At 52.8% G+C, this 22,252-nt stretch overlaps 1 protein-coding gene across 12 annotated transcripts in view; it reads right to left on the minus strand.

Annotated features, from left to right (window-relative positions):
- LOC105463973 (CDKN1A interacting zinc finger protein 1) overlaps positions 1–22,252 on the minus strand; it is a 31,637-nt gene that overhangs the window by 4,190 nt on the left and 5,195 nt on the right. For 5 of the 12 annotated variants that reach the window (XM_011711495.2, XM_011711492.2, XM_011711500.2 and 2 more), the window contains 13 exons: positions 20,561–20,805; positions 16,075–16,168; positions 15,771–15,879; positions 14,398–15,092; positions 14,050–14,171; positions 13,248–13,445; positions 12,017–12,141; positions 5,911–5,998; positions 5,299–5,412; positions 4,948–5,094; positions 2,659–2,728; positions 2,323–2,444; positions 1,633–1,969 (listed from right to left, as the gene is read on the minus strand). In XM_011711495.2, coding sequence (XP_011709797.2) covers positions 1,760–1,969; positions 2,323–2,444; positions 2,659–2,728; positions 4,948–5,094; positions 5,299–5,412; positions 5,911–5,998; positions 12,017–12,141; positions 13,248–13,445; positions 14,050–14,171; positions 14,398–15,092; positions 15,771–15,879; positions 16,075–16,168; positions 20,561–20,805 — 2,339 coding nt within the window. In that variant the 3' untranslated portion in view covers positions 1,633–1,759. Of the gene's footprint in view, positions 1–1,632; positions 1,970–2,322; positions 2,445–2,658; positions 2,729–4,947; positions 5,095–5,298; positions 5,413–5,910; positions 5,999–12,016; positions 12,142–13,247; positions 13,446–14,049; positions 14,172–14,397; positions 15,093–15,770; positions 15,880–16,074; positions 16,169–20,560; positions 20,806–22,252 lie in introns of those variants that run through there. The other 7 variants (XM_011711504.2, XM_071078387.1, XM_071078384.1 and 4 more) reach the window with 4 other exon arrangements.

A 22,252-nucleotide genomic window follows, 5' to 3' on the forward strand; every position in this document is an offset into this window, starting at 1 on the left:
TCTCTACCAAGAACATAAGAAAAATTACCCAGGCGTGATGGTGCATGCCTGTGGTCCCAGCTACTCGGGAAGTTGAGTTGGGAGGATGGCTTAAGCCTGGGAGGCAGAGGTTGCAGTGAGCTGAGATTGGCACCACTGTACTCCAGTTTGAGCAACAGAGCCAGACCCTGCCTCAAAAGGATAAAAATGAGCCAGGTGTGGTGGCTCACGCCTGTAATCCCAGCACTTTGGGAGGCCAAGACAGGCGGATCATTTAAGGTCAGGAGTTCAAGACCAGTCTCACCAACATGGCGAAACCCGGTCTATACCAAAAATACAAAAAATTAGTTGAGCATGGTGGCATGCACCTGTAATCCTAGCTACTCAGGAGGCTGAGGTAGGAGAATCACTTGAACCTGGGAGGTGGAGGTTTCAGTGAGCCAAGATTGGGTCATTGCACTCCACCGTGAGAGACACAGTGAGACTCCATCTCAAAAAATAAATTTAAATTAAATTTTTTTTTTTTTTTTTTTTTTTTTTTTGAGATGGAGTCGCCCAGGCTGGAGTGCAATGGCACGATCTCGGCTCACCGCAACCTCTGCCTCCCAGGTTGAAGCGATTCTCCTGCTTCACTGTCTCAGCCTCCCGAGTAGCTGGGATTACAGGTACCCGCCACCATGCCTGGCTAATTGTATTTTCAGTAGAGATGGGGTTTCTCCATGTTAGCAAGGCTGGTCTCAAACTCCTGACCTCAGGTGATCTGCCCACCTCAGCCTCCCAAAGTGCTGAGATTACCGGCATAAACCACTGCACCTGGCTCAAAAATTAATTAATTAATTAATTAATTTTTTTTTTGAGATGGAGTCTCACTCTTTTGCCCAAGCTGGAGTGCAGTGGCACCATCTCGGCTCACTGCAGCGTCCGCTTCCTGGGTTCAAGCAATTCTCTCTGCCTCAGCCTCCCAAGTAGCTGGGATTACAGGTGCCCGCCACAACGCCCAGCTAATTTTTGTATTTTTTAGTGGAGATAGGGTTTCGCCATGTTGGCCAGGCTGGTCTTGAACTCCTGACCTCAGGTGATCCACCCGCCTCAGCCTCCCAAAGTGCTGGGATTACAGGCATGAGCCACTACACCCGGCCTAAAACTTTTTTTAAAAGAGGGAAACCAAAGTTCAGACAGGGCCGGGCGCGGTGGCTCAAGCCTGTAATCCCAGCACTTTGGGAGGCCGAGGCGGGTGGATCACGAGGTCAGGAGATCGAGACCATCCTGGTTAACATGGTGAAACCCCGTCTCTACTAAAAATACAAAAAACTAGCCGGGCGTGGTGGCGGGCGCCTGTAGTCCCAGCTACTCGGAGGCTGAGGCGGGAGAATGGCGTGAACCCGGGAGGTGGAGCTTGCAGTGAGCCGAGATCGCGCCACTGCACTCCAGCCTGGGCGACAGAGCGAGACTCCGTCTCAAAAAAAAAAAAAAAAACAAAGTTCAGACAGGTGAAGTGCCTTGTGATCCAGAGTCCCTGGTTCCCAGGGAGCCTGTCTGGCCTTCCAGTTCTGCCACCACATGGCCCAGAGAGGCTGGGTGCTGGCTGAGAGCTGGCTGGGGTGCCCCCCTTCCCCTCTCCACCCAGACAGAAGTACTGGTGGGAACTGCACAGCCAAACTACTTTGTTTTATTGGATTTTGAGTAAAAACATGAACCATGTCAAAGTTTCCAGGCAGACTCCTAAAAAGCATTAGCAGATTTGGACCCAGGCAGGCTGGGGGACAGGGAGGTCCCTCTATCAGGTTTTAAGGCGGGTGGAGCGCCGAGGTAGTGGGGGTTGGGAGGGTCGAGCCGTCACCTTGCTGGGTGTTTTGTCCTGGGTGTTGGGCTGGGAGGGTGGGCGGCCGCCGGAGGTGAACAGGGCTGTCAAAGCGTTCCGGGCGTTGATTGCGCACCGGCGGCTCACAGGTCGGGTGGTGGGGCTGGGGTTCTTGGCCGCCTTGTATTTCTGGATACAGAAGGTGCAGGTAAGGTCAGGGTCTCCTCCCTACATGGTATGCTCCTGGCCAGCAGCTACTTCCCCAGCTCTGGCTGAGACAGTATTAGTGTGCTCTGTGACCCTGCGTGATGCACTCAGCCTCTCTGGGCCAAGACTCTGGAGCTAACAGCCTCGCACTCAGCGTCCCCTTGAACAATAAGAGCCCAACCCCACCCCAGTTCTAATTTTCTCCCTATTGGTGCAGGGGTGGTGTCTTGGGGTTGAGGCCCAGCACAAGAAGGGGTGGCCACTAGCCACCCGGATCAGCTTGGATACGACTGAGTCTGTGGCCAGGGGAGGACAGGGCAGGATGTCCGGCTCACCTGCAGGTTCTCAAAGTGGCCCAAGGACTTGCAGTGGGAGAGCTGTGCCCCTGAGTTGCTGTGATAGAACTTGTGGCAGATGCGGCAGACGTAGCCCATCACGGGTACCAGGAAGTCCACACCTGTAGGACGGGATGGCAGGGTCTGCACTCGCATCCCTGTACCAGCGAGGTGTCCCTCCCTCTCTAGGGGCCCATGTGCTCCCCGACCCTCTAGGCAGGAGCGGAAGAGAAGGCTTCCCAGCCAGAATGCCATGGCCGGAATCTGGGAGGGTCACGTGGAGGCTGGGCCTAAGGGCTGAAGCTCCTGCGGGTGGGCTCAGGGCTGGGGCCTTACCATATGCAGTATTGGGGCTGTAGGTCTCCGAGCCCTTCCACTCTTCTCTGGATATATCTCTGGACCTCATCTGAAAACATGCAAGCATGAGCCTCGGATCTGGCTTCCCCTAGACACCTCCCAGATGCAGGTCAGGGGCCTGGAGCCCACCAATGCCCTTGGACACACAGAATCCCCTTGATTTCCAGGAGGTAGTGGGTGGTGGTCTCTGAGTCTTTGCACATGGTGATCCTGCCTTCCAGAGTGCTCTTCCCAATCTATACTTTCTAGACTCTGTTCAACTAGCCTCCTCCTCCAGGAAGTCCTCCTGCTCCTACAGGGGCCATAATCCATGCCAGGTGTGCCCAAGATATCATGTGTCATCTGACTGAATCCTCATAACAACCCTATATGGCTACACCCATTTTACTAAGAAGAAACTGAGGCCCAGGGACATTAACTCACTTGTCTAGGGTTGCACAGCTGGTTTGCGGAGGAGCTGGGCAGGGAACCCTGTAGGTCTAAGCCATAGTTCACACTCAACCATGAGCCCCCTGCTAGCTCCCTAAGGTCCTATCCAATACTGCAGTGACCTTGCTCCTAGGGGGTGAGTTCAGGGGATCAAAGACTGTGCATTTCACCTGCTGGATATCAGCCCCTTCCGGATGAGGTCATCTGACTCTGGCCATGTCAGCCCTAGCAGGCCTAGCAGTGCCCTCCACCACTCACCAGGCAAACAAATGTGGCTTCCAAGAAGGACAACCACCCCCGTTTGCTAAGCCCTTCCTAGGACCAAGCCGTGGGCCCTGGGTTTCCCTTATTGTCCAAGTTCAGATTGTTATTTCTGAGCAGAGGCAACTGAGGCTCAGAGAGGCCAAGTGGCTTGCCTGAGATGTTGTTGCTACTGAGCAAGGAAGATGGGCCTCATACTGCCCTGCCTAGGACTGCAGGCCACCCCCACAACGCTTCCTCCCCAGCCCCTTCATACCCCACTGTGACTGCCACAGCCTATAAGTAGCCCCAGCTGGCCCCTGGACTGTAACTGGGGCAGCCTCAGTGAGGGCAAGGACGAGGCCTTGGCCCTCATGGGTCCCTGCGTCCAGCACCAGGGCCTGACCCAGAAGACGCGCTCTGGAAACGTGTCAAACTGCAAAGAATCTGGCTGGGCACAGTGGCTCACGCCTGTAATCCCGTCACTTTGGGAGGCCAAGGCGGGTGGATCACCTGAGGTCAGGAGTTCAAGACCAGCCTGGCCAACATGGTGAAACCCTGTCTCTACTAAAAATACAAAAATTAGCCAGGCGTGGTGGCGGGTGCCTGTGATCCCAGCTACTTGGGAGGCTGAGGCATGAGAATCACGTGAACCCAGGAGGTGGAGGTTGCAGTGAGCCAAGATCACACCACTGCACTCCAGCCTGGGCGACAGAGCAAGACTCCGTCTCAAAAAAATAAATAAAAATAAAAACTGCAAAGATTCCAAGCTCCTCCAGCTCCTCATTGATGGGAGACAGGGTAGCTGCGGCATTGGAAAGCTGGACTCTGAAGGTTTCAGTTCGTGCCATCCAATCTGATGAGATTCAGCCAGGATAGTGCTTGGTACACACGCCTGGAACATAGTAAGTGCTCAAAAAGATGTCTGTTGCTGGCCGGGTGCGGTGGCTCACACTGTAATCCCAGCACTTTGGGAGGCCAAGGCAGGTGAATCACAAGGTCAGGAGTTCAAGACCAGCCTGGCCAACATGGTGAAATCCCGTCTCTACTAAAAATACAAAAATAATTAGCTGGGCAAGTGACAGGCACCTGTAATCCCAGGTACTCGGGAGGCTGAGGCAGGAGAATCGCTTGAACCTGGGAGGCAGAGGTTGCAGTGAGCTGAGATCGCACCATTGTACTCCAGCCCAGGCGACAGAGTGAGACTCTGTCTCAAAAATAAATAAATAAATAAATTAATTAATTAATTAAAAGATGTCTGCTGCTATCAGCCTCACCATTATCATCACTATCATCTGACTTTTCCTTTGCACGCTACATAGTTTCCCACCTTGGTGCCTTTACTGATGCTGTTCCCTTTCCCTTCCTCCACACAGGTCCAAATTTCAGTCAGGCTTTGCATATTTTAACTGCTACTCTCTAGTCATCATGCATAATTACATAGTCATGCAGAAGGCAGTTGACAGTAATAATCAGTTGTGGCATGCATTAGTGCCCACAGATGCCAGCCCAGTGTCTGGCCTCCGGGAGGTGGGATGAGGTCTGTTCTGGGCTGGGAATCCAGCACCGAGCCCGCCTCCCACACCCTCCCCCGAGCACCTGCTTGCAGAGTTCCTCCTCAACCTCGATCTCTTCTTCATCCTCATCATCCTCTTCCTCTTCATCACCCTCAAAGCAACCCACAGCGTCCACTGTAATGAAGTGGTCCTCATCTTGGCCAGCAATCTCCTTCTCAAGCGACTTCAGCTGCCCAGGGAGCAGGCAAGGGGCTCAGGTCAGCTCTGAACAGCCAAGGGGCCATGCCCTACCCACCCCACCCCTCCCCTGAGAGTCTCTATCCCTCCAGACCTGCTGTGAGTTTGGGCTGGGAAAAACCTCAGCTTGCTGCATGGCCTTGGCCAAGGCTCTGTACCTCTCTGGGCCCATGTCCTCTGAGGGAGCTCGGGTTACCTCCTTGGCTTTGTCCTTATGACCCTGGGACTTCACGTGCTCCACAAACTTGCGAGGGGTTTTGAAGTAGCGGTTGCAAACGGTGCAGAACGGTCGCAAGGATTGTTTGGCGATCTGGAAAAAGGCAGGCCGACCAAGCAGTGTCCCCAGGTGCAAGCCCCCTGACTAGCACCTAGGCAGGGCCCGGCAAGAGCTCACCTCCCCTGGGCAGGCCCACCATATCTGTAACAAGCTGGGCTGTGCTCCACCCCTGCACTGGAACGTGGGCAAACACATCTCTTCGTGGTGTGGGTGGCTGAGAGATGCGATGGCAGATGGCAACACAGAAACAGGACAGACACAGAGAGAAGACGAGAGAGAGGGCAGCTGCCCAAATAACCCGTGAGCCCCATGGCTGAATGGCAGGGTGAGATGGTACCTGGCCTACACTGGACAGATGGGGAACCTGAAGCCCGAAGAAGAAACAAGACTGACTCATCCAGAACTGCATTGTGGGTTATGCGGGTACAGGGACAAAGAGGAACGTTTACTTTCCTCCTGGGGCTCTGTGTTGCCTGGCCTCCGCTTGGAGACAGCAGTGCGGGTGCCTCTGCAGCGTGCAGGCCCTCCTACCTTGTGGTCCTGTGTCCTTCGGTGTTGGATCAGGTCCCCCACGTAGTAGAGCTGGCAGGTGTTACACCAGCGCCTTGGTGGAGGCTCCCTGAATGACAACAGTCAAAGCAAGTACAATGTGAAGCCAGAAAGACAGCAGCTGTCCGAGAGTGCTACGTAAGTGTCATGCCATTCCAATAGCAATTCCCACAGGATCTCTTAGGGAAGCTTAACACACCGGTTCTGGGCCGGGCGCGGTGGCTCAAGCCTGTAATCCCAGCGCTTTGGGAGGCCGAGGCGGGCGGATCACAAGGTCAGGAGATCGAGACCATCCTGGCTAACACGGTGAAACCCCGTCTCTACTAAAAATACAAAAAACTAGCTGGGCGAGGTGGCGGGCGCCTGTAGTCCCAGCTACTCGGGAGGCTGAGGCAGGAGAATGGCGTGAACCCGGGAGGCGGAGCTTGCAGTGAGCCAAGATCGCGCCACTGCACTCCAGCCTGGGTGACAGAGCAAGACTCTGTCTCAAATAAAATAAAATAAAATAAAAATAAAAATAAAAAAACACACACCGATTCTGAGGTTCATCTAGATGAGTACTTAAGCAGAAATAACCCAGGAAACTTTAGGGGGAAGGGGAATGAAGCACTGGGGATGCCAACCTTTAAAATGAAAACCACAAGCTACAATAGATAAAACTGTGTAGTGTGATGTACATCCTGACAGTGTATCAATGGGAAAGAATGGAAAGTCCTAACCAGGTTCAAATATTGGTAAGAATTCAGCTTCGCCAGCCTGGGCAACATGGCGAAACCCCTTCTCTAGCAAAAATACAAAAAATGAGCCAGGCATGGTGGCTCATGCACCTGTGGTCCCAGATACTCAGGAGGCTGGGGTGGGACAATTGCTTCAGCCTGGGAGGCAGAAGTTGCAGTGAACTAACATAGTGCCACTGCACTCCAACCTGGGTGACAGAGTGAGACCCCCATCTCAAAAAACAGAATTCAGCTTCTGATAAATTGGTATTGAAAAGCATAGATTCCGGGCGCGGTGGCTCAAGCCTGTAATCCCAGCACTTTGGGAGGCCGAGGCGGGCGGATCACAAGGTCAGGAGATCGAGACCACAGTGAAACCCCGTCTCTACTAAAAATACAAAAAATTAGCCGGGCGCAGTGGCGGGCACCTGTAGTCCTAGCTACTCAGGAGGCTGAGGCAGGAGAATGGCGTGAACCCGGGAGGCGGAGCTTGCAGTGAGCCAAGATCGCGCCACTGCACTCCAGCCTGGGCAACAGCGTGAGACTCCGTCTCAAAAAAAAAAAAAAAAAAAAAAAGAAAAGCATAGATTATACAACAAGTTATGTCAGAACAATTTATTGTCTACTTGGAGAAGAAAGGCCTTCTGCTTCCACCTTCCACCTTACTTGAAAATGAATTCTAGCTGAACTACCAGAGAGTCAGGCATAAAAATAAAAACCAAACACTTTAAAAAAGGGAGGCCAGGCACAATGGCTCACACCTGTAATCCCAGTCCTCAAGGCAGGAGGACTGCTTGCGCCCAGGAGTTTGAGACCAACCTGAGCAACATAGCAAGACCCCATCTCTATGAAACATAAAAAACATTAGCTGGGTTTGGTGGCACATGCCTATAGTCCTAGCTACTCAGAAGCTGAGGTGGGAGGATTGCTTGAGCCCAGGAGGTGGAGGCTGTAGTGAACCGTGACTGTGCCACTGCACTCTAGCTGGGGCAACACAAGACACTGTCTCCAAAATAAATAATAAATAAAAAGGGGGCCAGGCACAGTGGCTCATGCCTATAATCCCAGCACTTTGGGAGGCTGAGGCAGGAGGATCGCTTGAGCCCAGAAGTCCAAGACCAGCCTAGGCAACATAGTGAGATCTTGTCTCTACATAAAATAAAATTAGGCATGCTGGTGTGGGAGACGGAGGTTGCAGTGAGCCGAGATCGCGCCACTGCACTCCAGTCTGGGCAACAGAGCAAGACTCTGTCTCAAAAAAAAAAAAAAAAAGTATCTGAATCAGTGAAAATAAGGACTCTCTATAAAATATGCAAGTATACAATTTTTTCATAAATTTTAGGGGGCACGTAACCCCCCTGTCCACTGAGAAAGCGCTGTAAGAGCTCTGCTGGGGAAGGCTGCTTAGAGACAGAAAGTGTTTGTGTTGTCATGTAGCATGAATCTGATTTTTATTTTTAAAGATTGTATAAATCCAGAAAGGATCACAAGAAGAACTAGGTCAAAATGTAAGCAGTGTTTATCTCTGGGTAATGGGATTATGGGTGATTTTTATCTTCTTGTGTGTCTGTGTCCTTGTATTTTCAAAACATTATATAATGAGCGAATTATTTTTATAATCAGAAAAAAATTTTTTTTTAGTCAAAAAAGGCACATCAGCCACACAGTGAGAGTACCAGGTTTTAGGTTTTAAGATTTAGGGACACTTACTGTCCTCAGTAAAATCTTCTTAATACTGCTGCAAGCAACAAAATCACTTTAAAGCAGCTTGCACTGCTGTGGAATATTCCTTTTAAACACAGTTTTGTAAAGTTTGCATTTTTTTTTTCTTAAAGAAATAGGGTCTCGCACTGTCATCCAGGCTGGAGTGCAGTGGCATGATCAAGGCTCACTGCAGCCTCCACCTCCTGGGCTCAAGCAGTCCTCCCACCTCAGCCTCCTAAGTAGCTGGGACTACAAGTGCACGCCACCAGGCCTGGCTAATTTTTTATAGTTTGTAGAGGCACAGGTCTCAGGATGGGCTGGTCTTGGACTCCTAAACTCAAGCAATACCCCCACCACAGCCTCCCAAAGTGCTGGGATTATAGGTGTGAGCCACCATACCAGTCTGGCTCTATTTTTTTAATGTGCATTTTGATCTCTGTGAGAGAAAAACACAATAAATGAAGAAAGGGGGTGGGGAGAGAACATGGTCATCAAACAGGTGGACACCTTGTGCCAGTGTCATGTCTGAGGCTGCCCAGAAATGGCCAAAGGCCGGGCATGGTGGCTCACACCTGTAATCCCAGCACTTTGGGAGGCCAAGGCGGGCAGATCACGAGGTCAGGAGATCAAGATCATCCTGGCTAACATGGAGAAACCCCATCTCTACTAAAAATACAAAAAATTCACCAGGCATGGTGGTGGGCGCCTGTAGTCCCAGCTACTCGGGAGGCTAACGCAGGAGAATGGCGTGAACCCGGGAGGCGGCGTTTGCAGTGAGCCGAGATCGCACCACTGCACTCCAGCCTGAGCAACAGAGCAAGACTCTGTCTCAAAAAAAAAAAAAAGGCCAGCAGTTCGAGACCAGCCTGGGGCAATGTGGTGAAACCCCCTCTCTACTAAAAATACAAAAATTAACCAGGCATGGTGGCACGCCTGTAATCCCAGCTACTTGGGAGGCTGAGGCACGAGAATTGCTTGAACCCGGAAGCAGAGGTTGCAGTGAGCCATGATCATGCCACTACACTCTAGCCTGGGTGACACAGTGTGACTGTCTCAAGAAAAAAAAAAGAAAAGAAATGGCAAGGGCTTATTTCACAGCACCTGCCCTATGGGCTTTGAGGAGGAAAGAGACGGGCACCCCCCCAGCTAGGGTATTGGGATCCAGCCTTCAGCCCCATTCCTGGGAACACCCCCCCTGCCTTCCATGGGGAAATGTATTTCCATGTGATTTGGGTAGAGCTGGCCTGCCTAGGCCTAGCCAGTCAGAATGCCCCATCCCTGGCCAGGGGATTGCTTCAGAAACGTGCACATGACCACAACCAAATTAACCAGCATTTCCCCTAGAAATTGTTCTGCTACTGCAGACACAGGTGACTGCCCTTCCTTGGAGGTCACTGTGCAGGGAGGCTGGGGCTGTGGGTACCTGGTGCCCACTGTAGTAAGAGATGGAGCCTCTCTAAGAAATGGTATCCCCTGGGTCCAGCTGTATCTCTTGCCTTCCCACTTACCTAAGCCAAAAACGTTGCTCCTTTTTGCTCAAGCTAATTTCTGTCTTACAGAAATTAGAATTTTTGTCACTTACAACCGCAAAGAACCGCCACTGATGCAGGAGGACAGTATTGATGTCTTTGTGTTGGGGACCAAGGTGAGGTGGTCGTAGCTAGGGACTGGAGGGACTTTGTACATTTTTGTTGTTGTTTTTGAGATGGAATCTCACTCTGTCACCCAGGTTGGAGTGCAGTGGTGTGATCTCGGCTCACTGCAACCTCCACCCCCGGGTTCAAGCAATTCTGCCTCAGCCTCCCAAGTAGCTGGGATCACAGGCATGCACCACATTACCCAGCTAACTCTGTATTTTTAGTGGAGAAGGGGGTGCCACCATGTTGGCCAGGCTGGTCTTGAACTCCTGACCTCAGGTGATCTGCCCACGTCAGCTTCCCAGAGTGCTAGGATTACAAGCCTGAGCCACTGCACCTGACCATAATGTTCTTCATGGCCTCGGGGCCAAGTAGGATTCAAGAGAAGACTTCATGGAGAGAGATCATTGGGAGAGGGTTTGATAAATCCCCGACACCTGAAGCTTGTTAACAGCTTGTGCTAAGTATGTCTTTTTAGTTTCCTTCTGTGTCACAAGATCTATTTTTATACAAACAACTCATTCTGCAGATGCAATTTTGAATCCTGTTTTATCTGACATTGCATCACCTTTCCACATTATTATAAATTCCCCAGTTATCCTATTTGTTCATTGTTCTATGAGCTGGGTGGGCTTTTTCACCATCTAACCAATCCCCTACTTTTGAGTATTTTAGATCATTTCCCGTTAGCTTTTTTTTTTACCATGATACTAATAGCAAAGAACGTCTCGGTGAGTCATCATTCTCCTGTGTTTATGATTATTTCACCCAAGTAGAAAACCACTCAAGGAAACTCTTCTCAACGTGAGAAACAGCTAACAGAGACGCAGGCTGCAGGCAAGCGGAGGTCACCAAGAGCCCTTCCTGTCCCCTCAGCCCCACCTGGAAGCTTCAAATCGTGACCTCTGTAAAATCAGGACAGAGCCCGTGACCACTGACTCAAGGGCCTGTCCAACCTATGAAAGTGTTTGATTTGCCCTCCATAGGGTTTGTTTTGTTTCAATTCTGAACTAGCTGTTAACATTTTGAAATTGGGAGATTTCACATACAAACCTGGATTTCTGGATTCTTCTTAAAACTAAGAGATCTGGGCCAGGCGCGGTGGCTCAAGCCTGTAATCCCAGCACTTTGGGAGGCCGAGATGGGCGGATCACGAGGTCAGGAGATCAAGACCATCCTGGCTAACATGGTGAAACCCCATCTCTACTAAAAAATACAAAAATCTAGCCGGGTGAGGTGGCGGGCGCCTGTAGTCCCAGCTACTCGGGAGGCTGAGGCAGGAGAATGGCGTAAACCTGGGAGGCGGAGCTTGCAGTGAGCTGAGATCGGGCCACTGCACTCCAGCCTGGGCGACAGAGCGAGACTCCGCCTCAAAAAAACAAAAACAAAAACAAAAAAACCAAAAAACTAAGAGATCTGGAGCTGAGAAGCAGCTGTCTCATGAGACAGAGCCTGTGTCCCAGCTGTGGCCCTAGCTAACACGGTCCTGCTGCTGAGATGACACGTCCCAGCCCTTGCACACCTTTACAACTGCCCACAGAGTCCTGAAAGCACCTCCGGCTGCCCGCCAGGCCTTCCCGCCCCAGTCTAGTTCCAGATCCCAGGAGGGCTGAAGTTTCTGATTAAACAGGCCCCCATGACAATGAAAGGGGGAGACACAGGGAAGCCCTAACCTCCAACCACAAAAGAACCTGATCTTCAGCCTTGTCACCCCACAGCGGGGTCAGCACACGTGCCGCAGGGGGCTGGGGTCTGTGCCACAACCTGTCCTCTCCCACAGGGATGGTCACACTGTTCCTGTCTAGAGGGAACCTTAAGAGACTGTCATGAATTCCTGTACTATATCCCTCACCAAGCCATGTTACAGGCAGGGAAAACTGAGGTTCAAGGTCACACAGTTAACAGTGTGAGGAGGCCTGGCTGGCGGCGGCAATGCTTAACCCAAAGGTAGACCCTGCAGATAGCAGATTCAGGCCCTGGCTGACGAGACCACCTCCCCACAACGCAGAGCTTCCACGATCCCCCACTCACTCATCCTCTGTCTCCAGGACATCCCGGGGCACGGGCAGCAGGGACAGGAGGCAGGCTTGGCTCATGTGCTGGATCTCCCCTAGCCGCTGCTGGTGCTGAGGCTCCGACATGTGGTCCTGGAACTCCTGCAGCAGGAGGGAGTGAGGGATGGGCCTGGGGCGTGAGCCTGGAACAGTGGGCAAGGCTGGGGCCTCGGGAGGCAGATCCCAGCCTCATCACTGTGAGCCCATTTCTCTCACCACACATTTCTCTCTTGTGTAGGCTAGAGCAGGCACGATAAACTGAGACACAGGGTACATGCCAGCCCAAGCTTCTGCCCCTCCCAGAGAATGTGTGAGTGCCTCAAAGACAAGGAGCAGCCTGGTTAGCATCCAGGTCTCCAAGGCTCTGCCAGGTGAGGCACAGAGTAACACAGCTCACAGCACAAGAGTAGTAATAATACAAGTACAATGCAATCATGATTACTGCTACACTCACTTTGGGCCAGGCCTGCGCTCAGGACTCCAATGTCAAGTTGGTGCCTCCCCAGAACCACCCAGTGAGGTAGATTCTAAACGTTTCTTTCTTTCTTTTTTTTTTTTTTTTTTTTGAGACAGAGTCTTGCTCTGTCACCCAGGCTGGAGCACGGTGGCATGATCTCAGCTCACTGCAACCTCTGCCTCCTGGATTCTCCTGCCTCAGCCTCCTGAGTAGCTAGGATTACAGACGCACGCCACTACATATTTTTAGTAGAGATGGGGTTTCACCATGTTGGTCAGGCTGGTCTCAAACTCCTGACCTCGTGATCCGCCCACCTCGGCCTTCCAAAGTGCTGGGTTTACAGGCGTGAGCCACTGTGCGGGACCCTAAACTTTCCTTTGTCTGACGTAAGAGGAAATAGGCACGGGGTGGAATTCGCTTTCCAAGGTCCCCCAGCTCCTCAGAGCCGATATGAACCAGGTCTGCCTGACTCTAAAAACCTGCTTGAGCCCAAGAGGTAGAGGCTGCAGTGAGTTGAGATGATGCCACTGCATTCCAACCTGGGAGACAGAGTAAGACCCTGTCTTGAAACAAAAAACAAAAAAACAAAACCACCAAAACCTGCCTTCTTGGCTGGTCAGGAAATGTTTCCCAAGCAAATGCATGGCTGCTGGAGGCAGGGCCCAGTGCAGCCTGAGGCAGCCTTGGGAGGGCAGGTTGCGCACTCCACGCAGGCCCCACCCCTCCCCGCCCTTATCTCCTGTATCAGTACCTGCTGGCTGGAGCAGCTGGCCTTGCAGATGTAGCAGAAGAACTGGAGGGCCTGCTTTGAGGGAGTGCTGGTAGCTGCAGGGGTGGAGGAGGCAGAGTCACTGGGGCGGGGCACAGGTGTCAGGGGTACAGTGCTAAAGGCCCGGCTGTCACTGCTCTGCAGAATGGTGACCTTCAGGGAGCCCCCAGCGCCCCATACCTGCATGGGGAGTAGAAACTGAGCTTCTACCAACTGTGTACTTACAGTGGGCCAGCCCAGCATTCGACATCTACCAACATAGTCTCATCAGATCTTCCTGACGATGGGGAAACTGAGGCTCTGAGCTGTTAGGGGACCACCCCAGCTTACACAGCTAGAAAGCACTGCAGTCAGGATGCGTACCCAGGTCAGCCTAAAGTACCACCCGTCCCACCCCTTGTATGACAGATGGGGAAACAGACTCACAGAAGGGAAAGGGTTTGCCCACAGTTATGCAGAGCTGGGACCCAAACCCCACAGAGAGGCTTCCACTCTGTGCTCTCTCCATGAGGGCAACATTACCCATGCAAGACTGGGGCTCTTGCTTGGGGATGGGCAGGCTGGAAGGGATGGATGTGAAGACAGCACAACAGCAAGAAGGTCCCATGCAGACCACTGTCAAGCCCAGCCTGGTCTGTCCCCCCATCCTAGGCAGAGGGCTGTCATCCCATTTCACAGTGGGGGAAACACAAGGAGGCCCTGAGGTGGCCTGGGGCAGAAAGAGGCCATCCCACCCTGCTGGGCTCTGTGGCCCTCACACTGCCACATCAGGGCCTCTACCCACCCCTGGCATCTCTCTTGCTCTGTTTTCATATTCTCCCACATCTAGGCCACTGGCCGACTCCTTCTGGATCTCTTCCATGCTGACTTGGGTGCCCACAGGCTCCGGCAAGGTCTTTTCCATGCCTGAAATGACAGATGTGCTGTTTCCCAGAGTGCATCTCCCACCCCAGGACCAAGAGCTGCTTTCTCCGTCCGCAGCCAGAACCTTGAGGCCCCCAGCATGGATGATCCTGGACCTGGGTTCCGGGCCTAGCCATCAGTCCCAGGCAGCACCCAGTTAGGGGAGGAATGAAGGGTCTGGGCAGAGCTGTTCCATCACCAGACCAGCTAGAAGCCAGTGCTCACTTACCTCCACCAGCTTCTACTGCATCAGGTGGCATCTCCAACCCGCAGACATGAACCACAACCGGTGTTTGCTCTGGAGCCAGCACCGACACCTGTGGCTCGGTCTGAGGCTGCTCATGGGTTTGCTCTGGTGGCTGTACTGGCACCTGCGCTGGAGGCTGCTCCTGCGGCTGGACCCTTGGCTGTGCTTGTGTGTGGACCTGTGGATACGTCTGTGTCTGGGCCTGCTTCTGCAGCTGCAGGTGCACCTGCCTTGGGGGCTGTGAACGTGCCTGGGGCTGCAGCCGCTTCTGCAGCTCTGCCTCCTGCTGCAGCTGCACCTGCCTTGGGGCCTGTGAATGTGCCTGTGGCTGTACCTGTGGCTGCATCTGCTTCTGTGGCTCTGCCTCCTGCTGCAGCTGTGGCTGCACCTGCTTCTGTTGCAGCACTAAGTGCTCGGGAGAGGTCTGTGTTTGTGCCTGCTTCTGCAGCTTTGGCTGCACCTGGGCATCTGTGGGTGGTATCCGTGGCTGAGTCTGTGACTGCACCTGGGCCTGGATCTGCAGGACCCGTGGCTGGAATCGTGGCAGCACTTGGGCTTCCAGGGGCTCAGGCAGCAGGTCTGGTGTCTGTGTCTGTTTCGGTACTGTCATCCGGGCCTGTGGCTGGGCCTTCGCCTGTAGCTGCCCTGGAGGTTCCTTCTCTGTGGGTTCTTCTGAGCTAGGAAGGATCAAAAGAAAATCCCAGTCATGTCTTCAAAGAGGCCCCAGGGGCTCCCAAGGAAGGCCAAAACTAGGCCGAGCATGGTGGCTCCCATCTGTAATCCCAGCATTTTGGGAGGCTGAGGCAGGTGGATCATTTGAGGTCAGGAGTTCGAGACCAGCCTAGCCAATGTGGTGAAACCTGGGATTAGAGGTATGAGCCACCATGCCCAGCCCGAGACTGTTTCTTTTTTGTTTTTGTTGTTGTTGTTATTTATTTATTTTTTTTCTGAGATGGAGTTTAGCTCTTGTTGCCCAGGCTGGAGTGCAATGGCACGATCTCGGTTTATTGCAACCTCTGCATCCTGGGTTCAAGCAATTCTCCTGCCTCAGCCTCCTGAGTAGCTGGGATTACAGGTATGCACCACCACACCCGGCTAATTTTGTATTTTTAGTAGAGAAGGGGTTTCTCCATGTTGGTCAGGCTGGTCTCAAACTCCCGACTGCAGGTGATCCACCCACCTCAGCCTCCCAAAGTGCTGGGATTACAGGTGTGAGCTACCGCATGCAGCCCAAGACTCAGTTTCTAATGCTCGCTCTACCACTTACAGGCTGGGGAACCCCCTCTGCTACTGCCACTGCCACCCCTGCCTTTGCAGGGCACCCAGGCCCAGGTCAGGTCTTCAGCATCAGTTACCTCCTCAACCTCTTGGCTGGCGGCTCGGACACCTCGCAAGGCTCAGGCTCAGGTGCTGCAGTGCATTTTTCCTTGCCGATGTCCTCTGGGCAGGGTGGTAAATCTTGGTCTGGAATGCAGGCATGAGCGAGGGAACTCAGATGTTGGGGAGAGCATCTCTAACCTCCATGAGATAGAGACTGGGCTCCCCACCTTCCCACCAGGAACCCCAGCCTCCCACACCTGCCTCTATCACCTGCTGACCCGCCCACCGGCCCCGCCCCATCCATGTCCCTCTGAAGGGCCAGCAGCCTCCCTCCCTCACCTTCTGATGTGTCCATCCCGGGCTCTGCGGCTTCCTCAGACCCCTCTGGGGGGTCTGACTTGTCTTCCACAGGCATTGTCTGAGAAGAAGAATCCTGCTTCCTTTCAGAAACTATGTTGACATCCGATACCCGCCCCATCAGTACCCCCTTGCCCAAGGGCAGCTGCCCCCATCCTCCAGGGGATGATAGGCCCCAAGGACCTCTGGTGGGCCTGGTCCCAGAACTGCCGAGTGGATGATCTTAGTAAAAATGTCCCAGCAATGGTGTCTAGGGGACTCTACCTAGTTGTCTGTTAAATAAACCCAGGTTTGGAGAACACGAAGCCTTCTCCTGGCCACAGTGCTACCTCCTGACCTGACTTCCCACCCAGTTTTCCACGAAGTAGCCAGTGGGGTCCTTCTTTTTTTTTTTTTTTTTTTTCTTTTTGAGACAGAGTTTCACTCTTGTGGCCCAGGCTGGAATGCAATAGCACAATCCTGCAACCTCCGCCTCCTGGGTTCAAGCGATTCTCCTGCCTTAGCCTCCCAAGTAGCTGGGATTACAGGCACACGCCACCACACCTGCCTAATTTTTTTTTTTTTTTTTTTTTTTTTTGAGACGGAGTCTCGCTCTGTCGCCCAGGCTGGAGTGCTGTGGCCGGATCTCAGCTCACTGCAAGTTCCGCCTCCCGGGTTCCCGCCATTCTCCTGCCTCAGCCTCCCGAGTAGTTGGGACTACAGGTGCCCGCCACCTCGCCCGGCTAGTTTTTTGTATTTTTTAGTAGAGACGGGGTTTCACCGTGCTAGCCAGGATGGTCTCGATCTGCTGACCTCGTGATCCACCCGTCTCGGCCTCCCAAAGTGCTGGAATTACAGGCTTGAGCCACGGCGCCCGGCCTAATTTTTGTATTTTTAGTAGAGTTGGGGATTCACCATGTTGGCCAGGCTGGTCTCAAAATCCTGACCTCAGATGATGTGCCCGCCTCGGCCTCCCAAAGTGCTGGGATTACAGGCATGAGCCACCACACCCGGCCCAATGGGGTCCTTCTAAAATGCAAACCTGATCATGTCTCTTCTTTCAGGCTTAAAGCCCTCCCATGGCTTCCCGCAGCCCTGGTGCATGCCCTACGCCAAGCCTGAAAACCCTCTGCACACCCACCCCTTCCCTGCACAACCTGGCCTCTGCACACTCCCTGCCCCGGCCATGCCCCGACAACCAGCCCTCTCTGCTTATCTCCCTTAGCCTTCTCTCTGGTCAAGCCCCAGGCCCGTCCCTGACCCCAGGCTTTCACTTAGAGCCTCTCGCAGGAAGCCCTCCTGACTCCAGAATGGGTCCAGAACCCACTTCCTTTTCGTGGCATTTCTGTATTCTTTTTTTTCTTCTTCTTCTTCCATAAAGCCAGGGTCTCACTGTGTTTCCCAGGCTGGTCTCGAACTCCTGGGCTCAAGTGATCCTCCTGCCTTGGCCTTCCATAGTGCTGGGATTACAGGCACGAGTTGTCACACCCGGCCTCCACAGTCTTAATTAATTGGTTGGAGCATTATTTGCATTAATATCTCTCACCGCCCTCCCCATTCCTGTCCAAGACCTCAGGGAGGGCCAGGCCAGATACGTCATCTGCACCAGGGAGTCCCCTGCAGGGACTTCCAGATGTCTGCTAAATGAACACACAGCTCTCTCTGGCCAGTTCCAGGGCACCCCAGGAGGCCACCAGAAGCCTGCAGCCTCCCTCCCTCCCTCCTTCCCTCCCTCCTGCTAAGCCCAAGGAATGAGCACTGAGCAGGGAATGGCAATCTGGACATATCAGGATTCTGCCCTTCAGAAAGTACCCAGCTGTCACCCTGCACGACATAGGCACCAGCCTGAGAGTCAGGAGGCCTGGGCTCTGGGTCCCTCGACAGCTGTGAGACTCAGGACCAACCCCACCCCAATCTCTGAGCCTGGGTTTTTCCATACGTGAAAAAATGAGGGCAGGACAGGTTAGACACTAGACCATATCTGTGATAACAGGCCCGTTGGAAGGTTGGAGGCTGGGCCCCTCGCTGGAGGAAAAGGCCTCACCTCCAGAAGTGGCGTTGCCCCTGCCCTGGAATGCACCCAGGAAAGTGTGTGAGGGAGGAGCTGCGGGGACCTTCAGGGACAGGACAGTCTAGGGAGGAGGTGAGCCCTTTGCAGATCTCCTGCTTACGCCAGGAAAAAGGTAAACACCTCTCAAACACACAAGGAGCCAGGGGGCTGCAGGCTGGAACCTACAGCCAGCAACAGCGCATAGCTTAGGATTTTATAGCATTGTTCTACCCCAGTTACATTTCCTATTGTTTGTTTGTTTCTTTGTTTGTTTGTTTGTCTGAGACGGAGTCTCACTCTGTTGCCCAGGCTGCAGTGCATGATCTCGGCTGACTGCAGCCTCTGTCTTCCAGGTTCAAGTGATTCTCCTACCTCAGCCTTCCTGAGTAGCTGGGATTACAGGCACCTGCCACTAGGGCCCAGCTAATTTTTGTGTTTTTAGTAGAGACGGGGTTTCACCATGTTGGCCAGGCTGGTCTCGAACTCCTGACCTCAAACGATCTGCCCTCCTCAGCCTCCCAAAGTGTTGGGATTACAGGCCTGAGCCACTGCACCCAGCAATTTCTTATACTTCTGTGAATGGCAATTAACTTAGATAGTTTTTAGAATGTCAGGTTACAATATGTTTCCTTTCAAAACAAATGTAACAGAAAGGAAGTTCACTCGTTCAAAGCCATGATCTCCCACACAGTCGCCCCACAGCCTCGGGAGAGCAGTTGAAACTGACCGGGCTGAATTGAGAGGTCAGTATCAGAAACACACCAGATTGTGAAGATTTCGTAGTTTTTGTTTGTTTGTTTGTTTGTTTTTTGTTTGTTTGTTTTTTGAGACGGAGTCTCGCTCTGCCACCCAGGCTGGAGTGCAGTGGCGCGATCTCGGCTCACTGCAAGCTCCGCCTCCTGGGTTTACGCCATTCTCCTGCCTCAGCCTCCTGAGTAGCTGGGACTACAGGCGCCCGCCACCGCGCCCGGCTAATTTTTTGTATTTTTAGTAGAGACGGGGTTTCACCGTGGTCTCGATCTCCTGACCTTGTGATCCGCCCGCCTCGGCCTCCCAAAGTGCTGGGATTACAGGCGTAAGCCACCGCGCCCGGCCTCGTAGTTTTTAAAAAAGGAATGTAACAGTCTTATTTTTTATATTGATGACAGGTCGAAATAATAGTTTCACATGGGATTGGGTTAAATAAGTTAGTAATATTAATTTAGCCCATTTCTTTTTACTTTATAAGGTGGATACCAGAAAATTTTAAATTACATATATGGCTTATATTTTATTTCTACTGAGCAGTGCTGAATTATTATTATTTATTTTTTTTCTTTTGAGACAGGGTCTCACTTTGTCACCCAGGTTGGAGTACAGCAGTATGATCGTAATTCACTACAGCCTCTAACTCCTGGCCTCAAGCAAACCTCCCACCTCAGCCTCCCAAGTCCCTGGCATTACAGGCATGCACCATCATGCCCCGATAATTTTATTTTTAATTATTAATTTTTTGAGACAGAGTTTCACTCTTGTTCACCAGGCTGGAGTGCAGTGGTACAATCTTGGCTCACTGCAACCTCCACCTCCTGGGTTCAAGCAATTCTTCTGCCTCTGCCTCCTGAGTAGTCAGGATTACAGGCGTGCACCACCATGCCCGGCGACATTTTTGTATTTTTAGTATAGAAGGGGTTTCGCCATATTAGCCAGGCTGGTTTCAAACCTCTGACCTCAGGTGATCCACCCACCACGTCCTCCTAGAGTGCTGGGATTATAGGCATGAGACCCCAGGCCCAGCCACACTGATAATTTTAAAAGAAACATTAAGCTGGGCACAGTGGCTCACGCCTGTAATCCCAGCACTTCGGGAGGCTGAGGTGGGAGGATCACCTGAGGTCAGGAGTTTGAGACCAGCCTGACCAACATGGAGAAACCCCATCTCTACTAAAAACACAAAATTAGCCGGGCGTGGTGGCGCATGCCTGTAATCCCAGCTACTCGGGTGGCACATGCCTATAATCCCAGCTACTCGGGAGGCTGAGGCAGGAGAATCGCTTGAACCCGGGAAACGGAGGTTTCAGTGAGCCGAGATCCCACCATTGTACTTCAGCCTGGGCAACAAGAGCGAAACTTTGTCTCAAAAAGAGAAACATTAAGTAAATGGTAGCATTTGTGCATGGCAAAAATCCCTTCAGTGATACAAGAATCTTTGAATTTTGGGAAACACTAAACAAGTCCATTCCTGCCCCCTCATTTTACAGATGAGGAAACTGAGGCATAAAGGGATTGTGACCTCTTCGAAGGCCCAGGCTGAGCCAGAGAGAGGAAACTGAGGCATAAAGGGGGTGTGACCTGTTCGAAGGCCCAGGCTGAGCCAGAGCGGGTGGCACTGGGGCTGACACCCAGAGTCCCCTCCCACCCACTCCCATCCCCACCTGACCCACCCCAGCCATCACTCACCTTTCGATTGGGGGTGGTAGAGGAGGAGGTCCGGGCCTGTTTCTGGGGGTTCCGTCCTGAAAGGTTGAACTGGGAGGGGTTCATGGGGACCCCAACAGGAGGAGGTCCCAGCAAGGACTGGCGAGTGGCCTGGGGAAAGAACTGTTGCAAATTTGGAGTGGCCAGTTGGGGGGGTGTGAGGCTGGGGGTTGTCAGGCTGGGGGCTGCGAGGCCTGGGGATGCCATGCCGTAGCCTCGGAGGTTACCTGCAGGCAAGAAGTGAGGAGAAGAGGGGTCACACTGGTCAGGTAGCAGAAGGTAGGGTCAGGCGTCAGTGCCCCAGAGCATCATGGGAACATCCCAGATAATTGAAAGGGACCTTCCCACCCAAGGGCAGCTGAAGGGAAGAGACTAGAGCTGAGGCTCAGTCTCACCTTGGGCACTGGTGGTGAAGGATTTAGGGCTTTTTTCTGCCCCAGTTAGGGGTGGGGGTGCTGCCTTTAGCATTCCCCAAAACCCTGCTCACCCTCAGGCATGCTTTAGAGTCAGCCATAGAGTAGGTGAGAGACTTAGCACAGCCCATAAGGAGAACCAGCAGGAGGGCTGGTCCCTGGGATAACAGGACACCACCCCTACCCCCACCGGCTACCCTTTATCAGCAGCAACTATGAGCCAGGCACTGTGCTAAGCCCGTTCCTCACACTGCCTCAGTCCCTCGGCCCAGCAGGTATCAGGGTGGGTGTTACTTCTCCTGATGACAAAACAGAGACAGAGTGGAGGTGCAGCTTGCCCAGGGTCTCTATGAGGGGCACCGCCATCCACCTACTGCCCCAGCCAGGATTCTGGGGTCTTCCTCATTCCTCCCTTTCTCTGCCCTATCCCATGCAAGCCATCCCCAGATCCTATCAACTCTGTCTCCTATGCCTCTTCCCAATCTGACTTTCCTGCTCCATCCCCACTCCCACTCCCTGCCTCCTCCCAAAACTGCTTGATCCTTTGCTTGAATTCCAGCCACAGCTTTTGCACAGGATGGCGGCAAACAGTCATCTTTCTCAAACCATATTCTAAGTTCATCTCTCCCTTCTGCCCAAACACTTCCATAGCTCCCTGCTGCTGGGCAGCAAAGCCCATTCCTCACTGCATGGTCTGGCCCTTCCCACCTTTCCAGTCTCCTTTCTTGCCATTCTCCCCACGTGTCCCCACTATATTCCAGTCACATGTCCCTGTGCAGTCCTTCAGACATCCTGCCTCAGGGCCTTTGAATGTGCTGTTCCCTCTGCCTGGGCTGTTATACCCGCTGACTCCCATTCACCCTTCAGACCTCCCTATAGGTGTCTCTCCTCCAAGAGACCTTCGCAGACTGTGTCCCCAAAGGCCCCAGCTTCCAGTTCTAGGACGAGCTACATACTTTCCTTGTCTGCTTTTTTTGTTTTGTTTTGTTTTTGAGAGGGATTCTTGCTCTATTGTCCAGTCTGGAGTGCAGTGGTGCGATCTTGGCTCACTGCAACCTCCACCTCCCAGGTTCATGTGATTCTCCTGCCTCAGCCTCCCAAGTAGCTGGGACTATAGACACCCACCACCATGCCTGGCTAATTTTTGGATTTTTAGTAGAGACAGGATTTCACCATGTTGGCCAGCTGGTCTCAAACTCCTGACCTCACGGTGATCCGCCCACCTCGGCCTCCCAAAGTGCTGGGATTACAGATGTGAGTC

This window comes from Macaca nemestrina, chromosome 14 (assembly GCF_043159975.1).
Source record: "Macaca nemestrina isolate mMacNem1 chromosome 14, mMacNem.hap1, whole genome shotgun sequence".
Lineage (NCBI taxonomy): Eukaryota > Metazoa > Chordata > Mammalia > Primates > Cercopithecidae > Macaca > Macaca nemestrina.